This window comes from Mobula birostris, chromosome 23 (assembly GCF_030028105.1).
Source record: "Mobula birostris isolate sMobBir1 chromosome 23, sMobBir1.hap1, whole genome shotgun sequence".
Lineage (NCBI taxonomy): Eukaryota > Metazoa > Chordata > Chondrichthyes > Myliobatiformes > Myliobatidae > Mobula > Mobula birostris.
This window is the reverse complement of record NC_092392.1, coordinates 40,857,816-40,877,854: the sequence shown is the minus strand read 5'-3', so window position 1 is coordinate 40,877,854 and position 20,039 is coordinate 40,857,816. Positions and strand designations below refer to the sequence as shown.

At 39.0% G+C, this 20,039-nt stretch overlaps 1 protein-coding gene across 10 annotated transcripts in view; it reads right to left on the bottom strand.

Annotated features, from left to right (window-relative positions):
* Nucleotides 1–20,039, bottom strand: part of anks1b (ankyrin repeat and sterile alpha motif domain containing 1B) — an 860,133-nt gene that overhangs the window by 813,248 nt on the left and 26,846 nt on the right. For 2 of the 10 annotated variants that reach the window (XM_072241219.1, XM_072241223.1), the window contains exon 2: nt 13,776–13,959. The exons of the other annotated variants lie outside the window; for them this stretch is intronic. In XM_072241219.1, the coding sequence (XP_072097320.1) occupies nt 13,776–13,879 (104 nt within the window). In that variant the 5' untranslated portion in view covers nt 13,880–13,959. The remainder of the gene's footprint in view (nt 1–13,775; nt 13,960–20,039) is intronic. 10 annotated transcript variants of the gene reach the window in all.

Sequence of the window (20,039 nt, the reverse complement as noted above, 5' to 3'; positions counted from 1 at the left end):
TGTATAAACCATTACCTAATTCCTTGTTAAATCCTCTTTTCATGATTCTATTACAAATTCATAATCATCCCCACTTGTCATAAATAGGTTCACATCAAAACTCAATCACAATAATGATGATTAAGATTTGTCCCTGATACTGTTTTGATATGCACAGAAAAATTTTGTGTACATTAAAACAACGCGAGATATGTATCACACTAAGAAAGTTTCTTCCATTTTAGAAACAAAATCATAACTATGTTTATTATCACTGACATATGTCGTGAAATTTGTTTTGTGACAGCAGTGCAATGTGAAACATAAGTAGAAAAGTTACTCTAAATTATAATTAAAAATAAAGTAAATCAACGGTGCAAAGGAGGAATAATGAGGAACTGTTCATGAACCAATCAAAAATCTGACGGTGGAGGGGAAGAAGCTGTTTCTAAGCACTGAATGTGCATCTTCAGGCTCCTGATCCTCCTCCTTGATGGTAGTAATGACAAGAAGGCAAGTCCTGGGTGATGGGGGTCCTGAATGATGGATGCCACCTTCTTGCCCTTTGAAGGTGTGCTTGATGGTGAGAGGTTAGTGCTCGCGATGAAGCTGGCTGAGTCTACAACCCTCTGCAGCCCCCTCCAATCTGTGCATTGGAGCCTCCACACTAGGCAATGATGCAAACAGTTGGAATGTTCTCCGCTGTACTATATAAGTGTGGTGACAAATCAAATCCCCCTCAAACTCCTAATTAAGTATAGCTGCTGGCACGTCTTCTTTGTAATTACTTCAATATGTTGGGCCCAGGATAGATCCGCTGAGATGTCGATGCACAGGAACTTGAAATTGCTCATCCCTTCCACTGCTGGCCCCTCAGTGTGTGTTTTCCTGACTTCCCCTGCCTAAATTCTACAATCAATTCCTTGGTCTTAGTCATGTTGAGAGCCAAGTTGACGCTGCGACACCTCTCAGCCAGCTGATGTATCATACTTCTGCACTCCACATCACCATCTAAGATTCTGGCAACAGCAGTGGTGCTATTGGTGAACCTACAGAAGTTGTCTGAGCTGTGCCTCGCCACACAGTCAGCAGTGAGGGAAAGTAGAGTAGCGGGCCAAGCACACATCCTTGAGGTACGCCTGTGCTGATTGCCAGCAAGAACGAGATGTTATTCTGATCCGCACTGACAGTGGTCTCCGAAAGTCAAGGATCCAGTTGCGGAGGGAGGTACAGAGGCCCAGATTTTGAATCTTGTTGATTAGTATTGAGGTGTGTTAAACGCCAAGTTGTAATGAGTAAACAGCATCCTGATGTAGGTATTGCTGTTATCTAGGTGGTCACAGCTGATCTAGTAAGATTGCACCTGCTGTAGACCGTTTATGATGGTAGACAAGTTGCAGTGGGTCCAGGTCCTTGCTCAAGGAGGAGTTAATTTAACAATGACTAATCTCTCAAAGTAATTCATCACAATAGACGTGACTGTTATTGGGTGACAGTCGTTAAGCCTGCTCACACTGCTCATTAATTTTTTTTTTGATTTAGTGATACAGCACAGCAACAGGACCTTTTGGCCCAACAAGCTCGAGCAGCCCTATTAAATCCATGTAACCAATTAACCTATCAACCCACAATGTGGAGGAAACGAGAGCACCCAGAGGAAACCCTCATGGTCATGGGGGGAACGTACAGACAGACAGACATTGGCAGTAACTGAATCTGGGGCGCTGGCACTGTAATAACGTTACACCTTCTGCTTTGCTACCATACCGCTTCATGATTGATGTCCATTTGAAGCAGGTGTGAACCTTCAACTACAGCAGTGAGAGGTTGAAGATGTTCTTGAACATACCTGCTTTAATAAAATCTGGGCACATTACTAACTTGTATGAAACATATTCTTCTGTTTTCAGTTCATAGGAAGATCTACATATTTAAGTGAATTTACTTTTCTCATCTGAGGCCAATATCTTTGACTAGTTGGAAAATCTTTAATGTTCTTTGGTGATTCTGATTAATGCTGTATTATATGAATACCATTCTTCATTTCAGCTCCTGTATTGTAACCATAAAACACATCTGTATTTCTGTATCTATATGAGAAAACACCAATGCCCTTAGACAGAAAATCATACAAAAAGTAATGGATACAGCCTAATCCATCAGGGTAAAGCCCTCCTCACCATGGAGCCCATCTACACAAGGTGCTATCACAGGAATTATCGAGGACTCCAACCATCCAGGCCACACTCTCTTCCTGCTGCTGCCATCAGGAAGTAAATTCAGGAGACTCAGGATCCACACCACCAGATTCAGGAATGGTTATTACCCCTCAACCATCAGGGTCTTAAACCAATGGGGATAACCTCACTTAACTTCACTCACCCCATCACTGAACTGTTCCCACAACCTATGGACTCGCCTTCAAGGACTCTTCATCTCATGTTCTCGATAGTTATTGTTTACTTATTTATTATTCTTATTATTTTCTTTTGCATTTGCACAGCTTGTTGCCTTTTGCACATTGGTTGTTTGTCCGTCCTGTTGGATGCGATCTTTCACTGACTTTATTACTTTTCTTGGATTTACTAAGTAAGCCTGCAAGAAAACTAACCTCAAGGTGGTATATGCTGACATATGTACTTTGATAATAAAGTTACTTTGAATTTTGTATTAAATCTGTGAGTACCAGAGACAAACTTTCTCTCTGATTATCATTCCAGCAAGTGCAGAATATGAAAACAGTAAATATAAAATCAATTACCAATGAAACTACAAAATCACGTAATAAAGAAATGAATGAGAGCTATTTCAGTCAGTTAACACATCATTCAAAAAGGGATATAAATTACCATTTGCATCCATACACACTATAGTACTTTTGATTCAAATCACAGTTCCCTCCGTATTCATATCACTACCACATAGGTTACGATATTTTTGCACAGCATGCACTCTATACCAGCTCAACAACAACAAAGAACAACAAGATGGTCATGTTTCCAAACTTTGGTAGCTACCGGTAATGCTAAAAAGCATCATGACAGTCTGTGTTTTCAGCAAAATAAATCAGATTCACATACATTAGACTGAAAATAACAAGCCTATAAAATCAAAAATAAAGCACCAGCTTCTATCAAATATTACTGAAAAAAATAATAGCTTTGACTTTATATTATGTTTGGCAATTTCACCAGCATAGTACCCCATACCTTCACAGCACAACAGGTGAATGAGATGCTCTTAGGCCTCTTCTATCATTCAACCCTCAAGACACAAAAAGCACACAAAAACAAGGCAATTGAGATCATTCTTCCTGCACAACATATGAGCTAATCCAAAAGTTGAAAGTTCAATTGTTATTGACACCAGGTGGTTGGAAAATTTTGGGGAAAAAAACTCTTCTGAAGACAGTTTAATAAGACAAAAATTCTTGAAAGAGAGTGGATTGTTCTTCAGAATGTGGGCATAGCTATTCTTTGTGACCACGGCCAGAGAACTCTGCACACAAGAAGCCCTGTACCAGAGGTTCCCGAAATTATCAAATAATGTTGGACCCTAACAATGGCACAGCAAAGGCCAATTATTTCACCATTTCTAACTATGGTCTGACAAACTAAGGGAGATTTCATCATCTGGCCTCCCAAGTCTAAGTGACCCATATTTGATTATCCACCAAACAGCCCTTTTTTGTTCTGGTTTGCCAGAAGCACTTGTCGCCAGATCTCAATGACTCGTTGAGCCAAGGTCCAAGTAGCTACTATAAAACAGAAGTTGACAGGATTAAAGGAGAAGACTGCCTTAGTTGCAGCTATATCCAGCACAAAGTAAAATAGTAATGGTTGCATTATTTATAATTTGGTTTAAGATCATTGCTGACAATGTAATGCCTATTGCTCTTGAGATGACGATGGTAAGCCTTTCTTGAACTACCAGTCTTTCTGATGAACATAATTCCACAGTGCTGTTGGAAAGTTATTCTAGGAATCCAACAATCATGATGGATCCCATAATATATTTCCAAATCCGAACGGTACAGAATCTGGAAGGGTTTCTGCAGGTGGAGATGTCGCCGCTGCCCCCAACCACCTGTTGCCTACATACTTGATAGTAAAGGTGATAATTCTAGAGGAGCTGGTCAAGTAACTGCATTGAATTTAATACACTGGATACACCTAGAATTCTATTAATGTATTGCACAACGAATCGCTTCAGTGATTGTATTTTTTTTATTCTTTTCACATCAAAATAAAACAGAACAAATTTTTTAAATTTCATATTTCCAATATTTGTTATCCCTTTTTGACTATTAGAATAATCTACTGTCCCACTTCCTTCCCAATTCACACTCACATGGGCAGTAAATCCCCTACCACCCAGCTACAGAAATGCAGACTCTCAGCCTACCAACCTGTACATCTTTGGAATGGAGAACCAAGGCAGTATATGTAGGAAGCTCAACAGGTCCCAGGAAGAACAGGTGAACATTCCCAAAGAGAGAATTGGAGAAAACTGGATTTATCAAGATATGAAGTGGTAGTGCTCTTCTTCACTAGTGTGATAGCCACAAAACAAAACTCTCAGTCCTGATTAGCTCCTATCCCTTCACTGAATTTTCAGACTCGGCTTGCTGTTAATGATTGAGAGTTCAACCTTCATATGATGAATTGTACCAAGTGAGTGGGATTTTATCAAATAGCCTCCCTGAGAAGGTGCTAAACAGAGACCTTCTGTGCTGAATTGGGCCTAACAAGGGCTTCTGATACCGTTTAAGAGAGGCTTATGGTGCCCCAAACAAAACTTGTCTTTTCATTATAAGACATGAACATTAACAGGTTAACCAGCTCACTTGCTCTTTTACTGTAACTTGTTTTGCACAAACAATTGGCTGCATGTCAGAGGATGCTCCTGCATCTCCCCATTTCCTGTGAAGCTCCAGGATATGCCCTCAGAATACCACTAGTTGTCATTAAATGACCACTAATCATTTTTGCTTTGTAATTTAAAACATCCATTAATAACATTTGTTAGAAGGTTTTGCAAAATGATAGGCTAGAGGGCTCAAAAAGATAAATGGGAAAATGGCAAATAAATGAAATCAGAGTATAATAGATTCTTTATAGATTAGTTACTTTATAGCTCAAAAAAACTTGAGATTAGGCAAATACTTGCTAATCAAATACATGTGCAATACATTTACAACATAATCGCAATTTACCTCTGTTACACCTTTTGAATAGGCCTAAGACAGCACTGTGTATTTCTACAGCAGTTTTAAAAGCAGCTTGCTGCATTGCACAGCATTTATTTGCCTATAATTTCATACACATTAAATTCTTCAACATCACTTCTATAAATGCAAATTTTAGACTTGTAATCCACAAACATCAGGTTCAAGAAAGGAAATAAAACACTTTGTATAATTGGGAATGAACTAATGAACAGAAATGAAACCCATTGTGAAGTTCAAATAAAGGGGTTTCAACCAGGACACTGACAATAAAAATTAAAAGTAACATGTTTAATTATTTTACAAAATCTTCTATGTGTCATCTTAAACTTTCAACTGCCAAGGAAACTTAGCATCAGAAATAAAAGTTATGCTAAAAATTCCTGAAAGTTACCATGTAGAAATAGACCAGTCAGCTGAATAATATATTTATTCTATCTAAAAAAAAGTCTTAATTAATACAATATGTTAGGTTTGTAAATATACATCTGTAAATTAATAATAAAACTTACATAAACAGTAGAATTTTCTGGTTTAAAACCTAAAAATGTCTTCCACTGCAGACATCTGAAAGCCTGTGAAGCCCTAGATCATTCTGCAGCTATCGGTTACAATAGAACTACAACCCCCAGGAAACATTAGTGCCTACAATTCCCAGCAACCCACCATTTCAACATAGGCAAATTCTGTTAAATTATTCCAGCCTGCATCAGTATATAAACAAAATCTAAAGACAAATTTCATGGTAAAACATAAACTTTGAAATATTTTCTGAGGTGAATTTGAAGCAGGAAAACTACATGGGGATTAATATGACTGTAGGAAGAATAACTGAAGCTGTACAAGACAGGTGAGGTACAGAGTTATGAAAGAAAACCAGACAGGTGGTGATATGTTCCACAAATATTATACACAACTATGTGAAATTAAATGTTAATGTTGATTGGAGCAAGGGTTCCTAACCTTTTTAATGCCATGGACCAATACCACTAAGCAATGGGGTCTGTGGACTCGAGGATGAGAATCCCTGGAGTAGTGGATTGCAAAACAAATTTTTTTAAATGGACAATATAATGGGAAAGAAATGATCAGGACAAAGATAAAATAGGTTTGGTGAAGCCTGGGAGGCAAAGGGATGGAGAGGGGTAGGGGAAGAAGGAGAGCGTCAGTGGTATACAAAATTTTAAAGTTGAATATGTTAAGAGTTCATATTTGACATGTTAGACTACTCGAAAATAAACTGCTGGTAATACTAAGTTCATTTGTACTATGTAAAATTAATATTTTGATTAAATTTCTAGTAAATTGAGCGCATGCACAATGTGAGCGGCAACTTTCAATGACTAGTTGCAGTTACATTCCAAGGAGATTTGAAAGCAGCAAATATATCCACACTTCAAAATTCCCCCCCCCCAAGGTAAATTAAGCAAATGCTTCCTAATTGATGGCAAGATTACACAATAAACATAAAATCAAAACACAGCAGATGCTGGCATTCTGAAAATAAATGTTACAAGTATTCAGCAGCTCAGACTGACTGTGTGGAGAAAGAAACAAATCAAATATTCCAGTTCAAAGATTTTTCGCAGAATGATCAAAGGCAGAATCAGTATCAGGTTTATTATCACCAGCAAGTGCCGTGAAATTTGTTAACTTAGCAGCAGCAATTCAATGCAATGCATAATATAGAAGAAAAAAAATAAGTAAATCAATTACAGTATAGGAATATTGGAGATTAAACATTGTGTAAAAACAAAAATCATATATGTTGAAAAACTGAGGTAGTGTTCAAGGGTTCAAAGTCCATTTAGGAATTAGATGGCAGAGGGGAAGAAGCTGTTCCTAAATTACTTGACTGTTTGCCTTCAGACTTCTGTACCTCCTACCTGATGGTAATAGTGAGAAAAGGGCATGCCCTGGGTGCTGGGCGTCCTTAATAATGGATGCTACTTTCCTGAGACACCGTTCCTTGAAGATGTCCTGGGTACTTTGTAGGCTAGTACACAAGATGGAGCCAACTAAGTTTATTTTGGTCCTGTGCAGTAGCCCCCCCCCCCCGCCAAACCAGAAGTCCTTTCAACTTTACACAAAAACTGTTTCTCTCCTTGTTTCCACCCTCCCCCTCCCCAGCCCACTAATAGTGCCTGAAGTGCTGATTTATATGCATTCAGCATTTTGAAACAACTCCATTCATGTGGTATTTATGAAACAATTTCAGATATACGGTTGATTCTGGTTAATTGGGACATATTGGGTCCAGTACATTTTAGCCCAATTTAGCAGCTGTCCCAATTGGCCAAAGTTTCATAGAAATAGTTAAAAAGGTACAAAAGAGACAAACTACCATTTAACTGTGTTACAAATTATGTCTTTAAATGAAATACAGAACAAATTAGAACATTACTAATCTTACTACAGTCCTATAAAATGTGTATTAGTTCCTAATAGCTATCGATGGAGGAATTCATCTGCCATATTCTTATGATTGACAGTAAATGTACAAAATCAATGCAGTCACCTACTGTAGATAATGGATTGCCTTCATACAATGCTTTAGATGATTGCATCTTCCCAATCTTAATTTTCAACCTAATTGTTGATATCTTTGTAATTCCTAACTTGTTAAAGTAGTGAAATCATTTCACTTTCACTGCATAAACAAGAGAAAACCTGCAGATGCTGGAAATCCGAGCACCACACACAAAATGCTGGCGGAACATCGCAGGCCAGGCAGCACCTGCTGTGTTCTGCTGAAGGGTTTCAGCCCAAAATGTCGATTGTACTCTTTTCCTAGATGCTGCCTAGCCTGCTGAGTTCCTCCAGAATTCTGTGTGTGTTGCTCACTTTCACTCCATGCACTTTCTGGCATCTCTAAGCCTGAACACTTGAAACCGCGGTGAGCGAAACAGTTCTGAATTGTCTTACTGCTTATTTCTCACCAACAACCAGTGCAAAAAACACTGCTTCTTACGCTATTTATAAACCTATCACTCTAAGCAGAATCCACTGCACTGTATATCTAAAATTGTTTCATAAGTATCACATGAATGGAATTGTTTCAAAATGCTGAATGCTCACTCAAGTTCATGCGACCTACGCTAGTTTGGAACTGTTCGGTAGCAGTCTCCTGTGCCAATTAAGCAGCAAATAAACAAAGGGAATCCCAGCTGTTTTCTCGATTTAGTTTTTGTCCTTCAAGAGTTGTCGCAAATAAATGGCTGCCTCGATTAATTGATAGCCTAATTAGCCGGAATCCACTGCTCAAGAAGAATGCACTAATCAAATTCACAAATTTCAGCATTTTTTGCAAGTAAAATGGGACAGGAGTATATAAGACAAACAGAAAATATTATTTGTCAGAATCTTCCAGAAGCAGGCGCTTAACCCTCTATCAGTCCTTGCAGTCTGCATTTTCCCAAATCTTTATGAATTACTGTATTTGCAAAGGATTGACTTTGCTAACCTTCTGTGTCCAGAGGTCAAGCAGTAATGCTCAGTGAAAGCATTAACGCCATTTAGGCTGCAGATATCATAGCCAGAGAGCCCATTCCTGGAATATTCTGACAGCCACTGACAGATGGTAATGTTGGTGATTCAGCTTTGCCTCTTAAAAAAAAAAATCTAAAAAGGGTTTGACAATTATTTTTGCATTGTTATATTAATTATATTTGCAAAACATTAGTTCAAAACGTTAAAATCAATTCTTAAAAAAATACTCTCCTTTCCCATTCTTCAGGTTGAGAATCACCACTCAAATAAAAAGAGCCTCCCAGCCTTCACAGGGCCTGAGTGATATGGGATTGAGGGAAAAAAAACATTCTCAGCAAGACTAAGCCTTGTTGTTTGACTTCACAGATGGACCAGTGATGCAGCACAGTAATGATGTAGTAGGACCTGTCACCAATTATATTCCAGACTCACAGGTAATATAAACACATATATATTATGAGTGCGGACACACCCTCCCCTGAGACACCAGGCACTGTTATTTCATTCCAAACAATTAGTTTACTGATCATTAAAGGATGTCTCTCTGGTGCTTCCTGCTCCCTCCCCTCTCCCTTCTCCTTTTCCCAACCATGATTCCCTTCTCCCTGCCTCCTTCCCACTGTCAGTCCACAACAGAGACCCATATCAGAATCAGGTTTATCATCACTCACATATGTCATGAAATCTGTTTTATTTGTAGCAGCAGTACAGATCAATACATAAACTTACTACAGTACTGTGCAAAAATCTTCAGCACCCTAGCTATATATGTATCTAAGACTTTTGCACAGTACTGTATAAACACAAACACACGCACCTCCACATATGCTGTATTTTGCCTCAACACTTGTGGTTTTAAAGTGAGTAGACTCTGATTTTCCAATAACAAAATTGGATAAGATACGTTACTTATACGATAAAATTACCTCCACGAATTAAAGAACATGTGAACTAAGAGATCAGAAATAACCACCTAGATTGTACAAACTGTTCAGAGCTGAAATATCACCAGCCTTTCCACTGATGGACTGATTGGTTCAGATACCTTCCCTGCTTGTGTCACGAAAGCAAATTCTGACACTTTCATTATCATGACAACCATAGCATCTGTGCTACAAGGCCAGATCACACTACATCTAGCCTATCGCTCAAGCTCACAGTCCAGACTGCTCAAAGGTAACCTTTCCTGATATGGATGAGTGAGTGATCTGACCCTCCATACCAGAGCATCCCACCATGTGTAAAGGACCCAACTACAAGGAGTCAATGGGCAATGCTGTCCTGAGGCACCCTTGCAAAATGTTCTATTGGCCCTTGTCCATCAAAGGCTTTTGAACTACCTTTAAATGTCTCCAACACATTTATGGAATGCAAAAATGGAAATAAAACATAAAAGTTAGAAATAATTTTAATTAAGAACGTTAAAAAATATTCATGCGCTTACTTTTTTTTCCTACAGTGTCTATAATTCCATTGAAATCACTAGAGTCACAGTGCATCTGAAGGCTCTTGAGGAAAGTTAGGGGGTCAGATGTGAAGTACATGCAGACATTCTTGTCAGTGCTCTATTACCGAACTCAATAAAGTATGAGTATGACTATGACTAATAATGAGGCCCAAATGGAGCAGCAGATCAGATGTGCAAGTATCTGACCTTCAGTTCATTTTAGACTTCTAGATTGAGCCAAGTGCACACAAAAATCAAAAATATAATGAGCAACAAACAGCTGGCAGCTCAATTCAGTTCAATGGGTGCAGACCTTTCTAATCATCACATCAAAGAGCAGGAAGAAAACATCTCCCCCATCATGATTACAGGGTTATTCATAATTAGCCATTTCTGAGGTGCACAGGAACCAATTGGGGTGGGAGAAGTTACCTGCTAAGTAAAAGCTTTCCTGCTGACAAAAATCAGTACTGCATGATGATTATTTCACAGTTGAATAAGTAAGTGCCAAATAGGGATAATACTGCAAAGAGAAAGAGAATTAGAAATATGAAAATGAAACCATATACTAAAGCTGCAATTTAAACTAGAATTAGATAGACAGAAATTGATACAAGCAACACGTGGAAAAGTTGAAGTTTTTTTTTACATTCAAAAGGAACCCATGATTAGAGACTGAGGCGAGGCACTGGAGAGCATGAAGGAACAATCTTCTCCCCTTTACCACCTTTTTAAAATAACTCCAGCCCCTGTTCAGTACTTACACCAGTAGAAGAGATCATTCCAATCCATCGTTCAGGCCCATGGTTAAAACAGCAGTTCAATCCTGAATGCCTTTGAAGTTTAATATGTATAAAGGACATGTGGGAGGGGGGGGGGTATGTTTTGGGACTTGTAGGATCATTATGCATGTTCTGCACTATCTATTGACCTCCAAACAGGCAACATCACAACCACTCCTTTGCCCATATCCAGTCTTGATGTTACTTGGATTGAGCAAAATGGCTTAGAAATCCTGCCTGTAGGAATCTTCAGAACCCAGGATATGTCTACCAATCAACATTTCTAACTCAACATCATTGATGTTTGATGTTCAATTATTTAAACAAATTATGGCTGAATGCAAAGTTTTAATTTGATGAGACCATTGTGAAATCATTTATACACGTGCTTTCACTGCCCGTGGGCCTATTTTGCAAATCCACCAGATTGGAACGGCATTTGGCGCAACCGCTCGCATAGTCTACAATCCTCAATGAACTGGATTTGACTCCCACAGCTGACAGTATTGGGCGAGTAAATAACATAACCAGTCCTGGCAGTGCTGTATTAGCAATTGATCTGTCGGTGCTGTTTTGAGTCAGTGTATTTTAACCACATCCATCCCATCTAATTGAAGCTGTTCTTATGGCAAAAAAAGGACTGAATGTACAGTAGGCAGTGATGGATGAGAAAATCTTATGCCAATGGTCAATGGATAGTCAGGTATCTGCCTTCTTCAGGATGAGGCTAGCTTAGCTCAGGAATAGTACTACCAAATCACTCTTGGTATGGCAATTAATGCTTGTCAAAAAGAGTGTGTTTGAACCCTTTTCACCAACAGGTCTTCACAAAAGTGTAATTCAATGTGGAGTTTCAACGTATAATCAGAGGAAGGCTAGAAGGTGATACAGTACACCATGAATAATATGCACGTACCTTGATGCTGCAGAACTACTGAATACATAAATTTAGAGGCATTTTTATTAACATACTCTTAGAATTATTCGGATCTTATTTTTGTAGAAACATGACATTTATTGTGGATGGTTTATTGTACTGTTACAATAATAATTATAATATTATATATATCAAAGCTGACCCTTTTCCTTAGATATGAGAGCATACCCCTACTCACTTTCAAGAAACCAGAAGTAAATTTCATGACAGTTCACTCTCATTCTACTCAGTAACAGGCAGTAATGGCACAATCCTGATAGACAGTAAACGTTCCTGATTTTGCTTTATGTCAGTTTGTTTCCAATAAGCCATGCTAGTTTCACTTTTACAAAAAATATACTAGAACAAGTCATCCTGGTTGTAGCAAGAGGAAGAGTTACATTGTACAAACGTAAGTCGTGATAAGAGTCAGTCAACAAGAAACTCACTTTTAAAAGTTCAAAATATAGCCACAGTCTGCAGAGATCAAAAGGCAAATTTCCTTAATGGCAACCATGCTAAATTAACTACTCACACAAAAACACAAAGTTACTTTAGGTAAAAAGGCCTTTCTGACCCAATGAACTTGTGCCATGTCATGTGACCAATTAACCTACTAAACAGTTTGTCTTTGGACTGTGGGAGGAAACGCACATGGTCACAGAGAGACTGTACAGACTCCTTATGAACAGCAGGGGAATTGAACCCAGGTTGCTGGATCTGTAATAGCAGTGCACTTACTGCTAAGCCACTGTGCTGCCCCAGTTATTGACTGCATTGACATTTCATGGTTAACTGGTCTGGATACACTCTAAATTATAAATGGCAAAAAGATTGTAAGACATTGGACTCTCCAGTACACAATACCAAACTGCCCAAAACCACATTCCATCTTGCAAAGATGGCCTTTGTGATTGCTGTAAAATATTCAAACCTGAGATAATGCTACATCAAAAAGTAGTTATTTGTCCCTCTCATGTATTTATAAACTAAAAAGTAAACTTTTCCTGCAGCCTGCAAATTCACCTCTGAAAACCCTGCTGATAAAAAATGAAAACTAATAATGCAAGAGAATTCACTCAATAGGTAGTATTTAATTTTAGTCAACAAGAATTGTTTATTAATACATGAAATTCCAACATGCTTTTCTGGCTTCATATCATTGCCTTCAACTAAAGGTAACCAAAATAGAATTCAAAAGCCCTCACCTTTAAAACAAAAGCTAATGAATATTAAAGAAGTATACAATATGCAACAGTGAATATATTGCGCAGAGGAAATGAATCCCTGGGCTTGCAAAAAAGTTCCTCAGTTGGTTAGCAGAAAATCACAGCAATTAATTTTCCAATAAATAGAACCTCATAATCCATGTCATTGCATTTGGCTGCCTGATAATTTGGCATTTTATGCAAGTTACCTTTCAAAGCAAATACTTTTACATTGCTCCAAAAATTATTCAAAGTTGGCAGGACAATAAAGTGCTGGAAATGTGTCATCTATCAACTGCTGCGGTTTTCAATTGTAGTAAATAGTTCAATACCTTCTTTAAATACAAGAAATTACAGTTCAAGCATTAAGTGTCCATTCTTTGAGCTAATGTGATTTAACAGGAGAATGCAGTAAGTGCACACCAGTAAAGGGAGCTGAGCAGCTGCAAGCTATATGAGTGAGAGAAGAAAGGGGCACAGGGAGGAAAATGGAAATTCCTCTTGGAATCTTTGGTCAGAAAGGATATTTGGATCCCCACAATAGCCTCAAGGCTACATCTCAGTAGTGTTGTGCTCCCAACATCTCACTGCACACCCTGCATGTGGAGAAGCCTGCTTTATCGCATTACTCAGAAACCTAACGCAAGGATTGCTGAAGCAGGTTGTCTCTCCAAATAATCCACTCAACACTTGGGGTACAAATGATAACTCCCTGCACCACCCCTACCCATGCTCTGGGATGTAGCCATTCAGAGTTCCTTCGAGTCCTCTGAAGGCTTGTCTGCATGAGTTGAGATCAGCATCCAGTTCCATTATGACTAATAAAGCCATTTCACTCAGGCTGTGATCCCTTGTAGGATCCTTCGAGTGATGGGTCCTCTCAAAGCTTGACAACCAGTCCTTTGTACATTCTGCAAATGAAACAAAATGTACATTGTTTTAGAACAAAACGTGACTTTTACTTCAAAAAAAAACACATTCCTTTATTTGTGAGTCAGCTACTTCTTTCATGATATGCTTACCTAGAGGTTACAAGAATATAGATTCAAAGTCTGTTGCAAAACCTCAACACAGACATTCCACACCAGTAAGTAAGGACTCCTTGTTTCTTAAAAGTTTACTCCTCATATGCTACAGAGCATAGATGTTCGCAAACAAAACTGCAATTTGCCTTTCTTTTGCAGGGAATAGAATTTTGGCTAAAATGTGCTACGGAATTTATGTGTATGCTTATAATAGTCCCTAAATAACTCACCAATATCTATAAAAGGTAGAAACACTACCTTGTTAGTTCTGCTAAAAGTGGACATGGCTGTCAAACTTCCCAGATATTTCAAGAAACAGCTACATTTGCAACAAAATGTTACTTAATCCAAATTATAGTCGGCCCAGCAAGTTAGTGTTGATACAACGCAATGCAAGGCATGGTCCCACGGTGCCATTCAATCTCTCTGGCCCAGAAAGGGAATAGCCAAAATCATAGGGCATCTCCTTTAAGCAGAGTAAGATTATCTTAAAGGGTTCTTCCCCTTTAAATTGAATGCAATTTTCTTCTTAATCTCTTTTCTCTCAATCCGATTTCTCCTTTGGTATCTTTGTTCCTTTCTTCATTCTTAAATCTCAATTTTATCACAAACTGTCGGACCCATCAGTTCGCGAGATCAGTCGTGTCCTGCTACAAGCTCGCACTTGGAACACAAATTAAAAGCTGATGAATGAAGAAACTAACAATAGAGCTTATTGGATATCCAACTCCAACAACGTGTTCTAAAAACAAGAGATTCTGCAGGTGCTGGAAATCCAAGGTAACACACACGAAAATGTTGGAGGAACTCAGCAGGTCAGGCAACATCTATGGAGAGGAATAAAGAGTTGATGTTTTGGGTCGAGACCCTTCATCAGGACTGGAAAGGAAGGAGGAAGAAGCCATAGTCATCTGGAGTGAGGGGGAAGGAGTACAAGCTGAAAGGTGCTAGGTGAAGCCAGGTAAGGGGACAGCAGGTGGATGGAGAAGCAGAATGAAGTGAGAAGCTGAGAGGTGCTAGGTGAAGCCAGGTAAGGGGACAGCAGGTGGATGGAGGAGGGGAATGAAGTGAGAAGCTAGAGGTGCTAGGTGAAGCCAGGTAAGGGGACCGCAGGTGGATGGAGGAGAGGAATGAAGTGAAAAGCTGAGAGGTCATAGGTGGAAGTAGTAAAGGGCTTAAAGAAGAATCTGATAGAGGACAGTCAACTATGGGTGAATGGGAAGGAGGAGGAGCTCCAGAATGTGTTGATGGTTGGGTGAGAAGAGAAGGGGTAAGAAGGGAACCAGAATGGGGAATTTTTTAAAAAGGAGGGGAATAGAATTTTGGATATTGGAGTATTGATATTCATTCTATCAGGTTGGAGGTTACCCAGACACAACCTGAGGGCGTCTTCATCATGGTATTTGAGGCAGCCACGGACTGACATGTCAAAATGGGAATGAGGAGTGTAATTAAAATGAATGACCATCAGAAAATCTTCTCTGTTGCGGGCCGCGTGAAGGTAATCAACAAAGCAGTATCTCAATCTATGCCGGATCTCACCAATATAGAAGCCACATGGGGAACATTAGATACACTAGGCCCTGACAGACTTGTACGTGAAGTATTGTCTCACCTGGAAGAACCGTTTGGGGTCCTGAATAATGGTGCGGGAGGAGCTGAATGGGTAGGGATAAGTGCCAGAAGGGGGATTAATGGGGAGGGACGAATGGACAAGAGAATCATGGAGTGAGCAATCCCTGTGGAAAGTGGAGAGTGCGGGAGAGGTAAAGATATATTTGGTGGCAGAATCCCATTGAAAATGCGAAGAATGATGTGTTGGATGTGCATGTACATGGAGTGGACAAAAGAACTTTATCTCTGTAAAGACAGCTGGAAGATGGGGTGAAGACAGCATCAATGGTAAAAGAAGGGAAACGCCCATTCTTTGAAGAAGGTGGATACCTCCAATGTTCTGGATAGAGATCCCTCCTCCTGACAACAGGACTGAGAAATGAGACTAAGCAATAGGGAAAAGGGAATGGCAGTCTTACAAGTGACACCATGACAAGAGGTATAGTCAAGACAGCTATTAGAGTCAGTAGGTTTGTGAAAGTTATCAACAGACTGTCTTGTCTCCAAAGAAGACAGAGAGATTGAGAAAGGGGAAGAGATGTGTGAGAAATGGACCATGACAGGGTGGAATTTGAAGGCAAAGTTGGTGAAATTGACGAGCTCAGCATCAGTGCATGAAGCAGCACCAATACGGTCATCAATGTAGCACACAAAAATAGTTGAGGAGCATTATCTGTGAAGGCTTAGAACATGGACTGTTCCACATTGCCAATGAAAAGGCAAGCACAGCTGGGGCCCATGTTAGTGCCCATGGAGAAAGTGGGAGGAGCCAAGAGACATTGTTGAGTTTAGTCCTCTAGCATGTTCCTCAAGCATTACTTTTCTTTCCCCACTTTGCTCAAGGCATTACAATAAATATTGCAGAACAAATGTTTTAATAACCCATCTCCTGTTTTGACACTAAAAAACTCTGTGCAACTTTATGAATAAAGTACAACGGCATCGCTTTCGGGAACTCAGGACCACACAAGCCTCTCCACCACGACAAGGTGACAATCCACGGAAAAGATCCACGGAGTACAAATTCATGAAAAATATATTGTTAGTATTTTGACATATTGTACATCAAAACAAGACCCTATTCCAGCAGAGCAGTTAGTAATTGGACTGTTCTACTTGAAAATTATGTAACAAAAATACATAATAGCCCACCCAAAATCACTTTTAGCTGCATCACATTTCTAGAGTTTCATGCTGGGTGCCATGAATACTAAATAATGTACAGAATTAAGTGATGTCAATTGTTAGCTGCTCCACATGACTTCCTATGCAACAACGGCTACAAAGTTTATCTGAAAATGGCTAGTTAAAAAATACACAACGTGCTGAGCAGGATGATTAAGTGAAATGTCTTGGATTGTACTCCCCTTTTCACATTTTGAACATTACAAGCAGATAAATTGGTATAAATAGCAATGGATTTTTCCATCAGTTGAAACCCTGTTGCATATTGAAGGTTAACTGAGTTGAAGCAATACCATTTGACACGTCTTCACTATTCTTCCAGAATATCATTTTTTTTAATGTTCTGAATAGTCAAATAGTAAATTCACAAAATAGAAGGACATTTTGGTGCTGAAGTACAGATACAGGCCCTCTGCCATCATGCTCATTCACATTATCAAAACTCTATTCACTTGGTCTGTACCTTGGCGTTTCAAATGATCATCCAGATGCATAGTAAAATATTGTGAAAGTACTTACTTTAACCAACTCAGCTAATTCATTCCAGATTTTCATGACTTTTGGGTGTATAAAGTTCTTCCTTAGATCCCCTTTAAACTTCCTACCCCTTACCCAATACCCGTTATCTCTAGTTTCAGACATCCCTAACTAGATGGAATAGTTTCCGACACTCTACCCTATCTATGCCTCTTATAATTTTGTACACCTTTGCCAGGCTTCCCCTCTCAATGTCCTCCATCCAGAGAAAACAAAACCCAATCGATTCTCTCACTCAACATAACTGAAAAGTTCCATCCCAGGAATCTCCACAAAACCCTCTCCAACACAGTCCTGTAATTCCTATAGCGTGGTGATTGGATCAGTACACTGTACTCTAGCTATTGGCTAGCCAATTTTAATAAAGTTGTACCATAGCCTTCCTGCACTTATTTTCTATACCTGGATAATAAGACGACATGGGAGCAGAATTAGGCCATTCAGCCCATCAAGTCTGCTCTGCCATTCCCTTATGGCTGATTTATTATCCCTCACAACCCCATTCTCCTGGCCTTCTCCCTGTAAACTTGGATGCCTTGACTAAGCAGGAAGCAATCTTCACTTTAAATATACCCAACAGCTTGGCCTCCACAGCCATCTGTGCCAATGAATTCCACCGATTCAGCACCCTCTAGGATTAAAGAAGGCAAGTATCTTGTTAGTGGCCTTCACCAACTTAAGGGATCCTTGACCTTGTCTATCAATGTCCTACTGCTCACAATGCTCCCAGGGCCTTACCAATCACTGCGTATATCCTACACTTATCAGTCCTCCCAGAGAGCATTACGACACACCTCAGGATTAAATTCCATCTGCCACTACACTAATATTAGAAATGTCAGACAACATATCCATCCCTTAGACTTGAAGGGAATACACAGCTTTGAAATATGTCTTCTAAATCAAGAAATAAACATGCAGCTGGTGTGCTTGCCAAGATCTGGCCAAGCAAGCCCCTTGGGACTAATCCAAGATCAGTCCAATTTTATATACACATCAAGCCTTGGACCTACAGGTGAAAAATCATTCAGCAGAGGTTGAAATCACACTCAGTGCAGTTGTAACTCAATGTATAAATGGATTGTTGTGCAGAGGAGAACCAACTATAGCAAAACTCTGAACAAATTAATTCTTTGTGATATTTGTTTTAAGGGGAAAAGTGTAATATTGCTCACCAGGGCTTACAAAATAATTATTTTCTTTATAGTTCCTGAGGTATCTGTTTGCATTAGATGATTTTGCTATTTCTGAATTAAGAATATTATATTTAATGAAGTCCTCTACAAAAGAAGGGGTTGCGTGCACTGCACCATAAATTCTCAAGATAACAAACATGGGAAAAATTTCCTCTGACAGAAAATTTCTCACCATATTTAGAGAAGTTGAAACTAAATCAGTAAGCATCAGGATTCTCTTTCGGTATATATTTTGACACCAGTGAAGGTGAACTCTGTAAAGTTTAGCTGACGAGAGAGGCAAACAGCACTGAAGATGGTTAGACTGGAAACCCTACACTGCAAAGTTTATGGAATTTAGTCCTTCCTTTTCAAACACTCGCTAAACTGATTACTTTGAACAACTAAGGAGGTTAGGATTTGTGATTATTAACACTGCTGGGGAAAGGTTAAGGACACATTTAACAGGAGACATTCAGAGTTATAGAAAAATAATAAAAGTATGCGGTAGCTGAAGGGTATGTGGTGGCTGAATTTAAGGTAACTGAAAAGCAAGTTCAAAGAGATACAAGCTTCAGAGATCAAGTCTTCAGGAAAAAGTACTCGTCATCCTTTCAAAAATCTAAAAATGCATGTAGAAGTCCACTCCTATTTCTTGGGTTCTGGCCTTATGCCACAGATGTCACGGGGAGTTTCCACTGGAAATAATAGCAAATTTCTGGGTGGCACATTCTCTGGTTTATGCAGGTTCTTCCCTCAATGCTCTTTTCTACCTTAAGAATCAGAATCAGATTTAAAATCACCAACATGTGTCCTGAAATGTGTTGTCTTTGCAGCAGCTGTACATTGCAATACAGAATAATAGAGGAAAAAACTAAATTACAATAAGTAATATATATAACAGTTAAGTGAGTAATGCGAAAAAAGTAGTGAGGTAGTGTTCAGGGGTTCAATGTTTAAGAAGCTAAGAAACAAAATGATTAAGGATTGCAGTTTTTTTTATTATTACAATTTTCCTGTTACTCACTGGGAATACTATGAAATATAACAAGGTCACTTGTGCAATGGGAAAGGAATAAGTTGATATCTTTATTAGTATCAGTATCTGTCACCAGTATCTCTCTTACTATGAAAGGCCACAAGGCCAGATTTCCATGTAGTTGTTCACATCAACCACGTTATCCTTTTAGGTTTGGATTTTTGAAGATCAAGAGATCCCAAGAATCCTTTATCAAATCACTGAAATTTACAACAAGATGGGTAGTGAAGTTATGGTATTCATGCAAAGCATAAAAACTATAAAGAGTTTTGAAAATTGTACAAAGATTGTTCTTTTAACAGCTGGTGACTCTGATGTCCATGAGTATCAACACTCTTCTTTGACAGAAGCACTAAGGATGGGAAGACTCTGATTCAAATGTTAAAACAGAGGGAAAAGGAATGATCAGGTTGCAC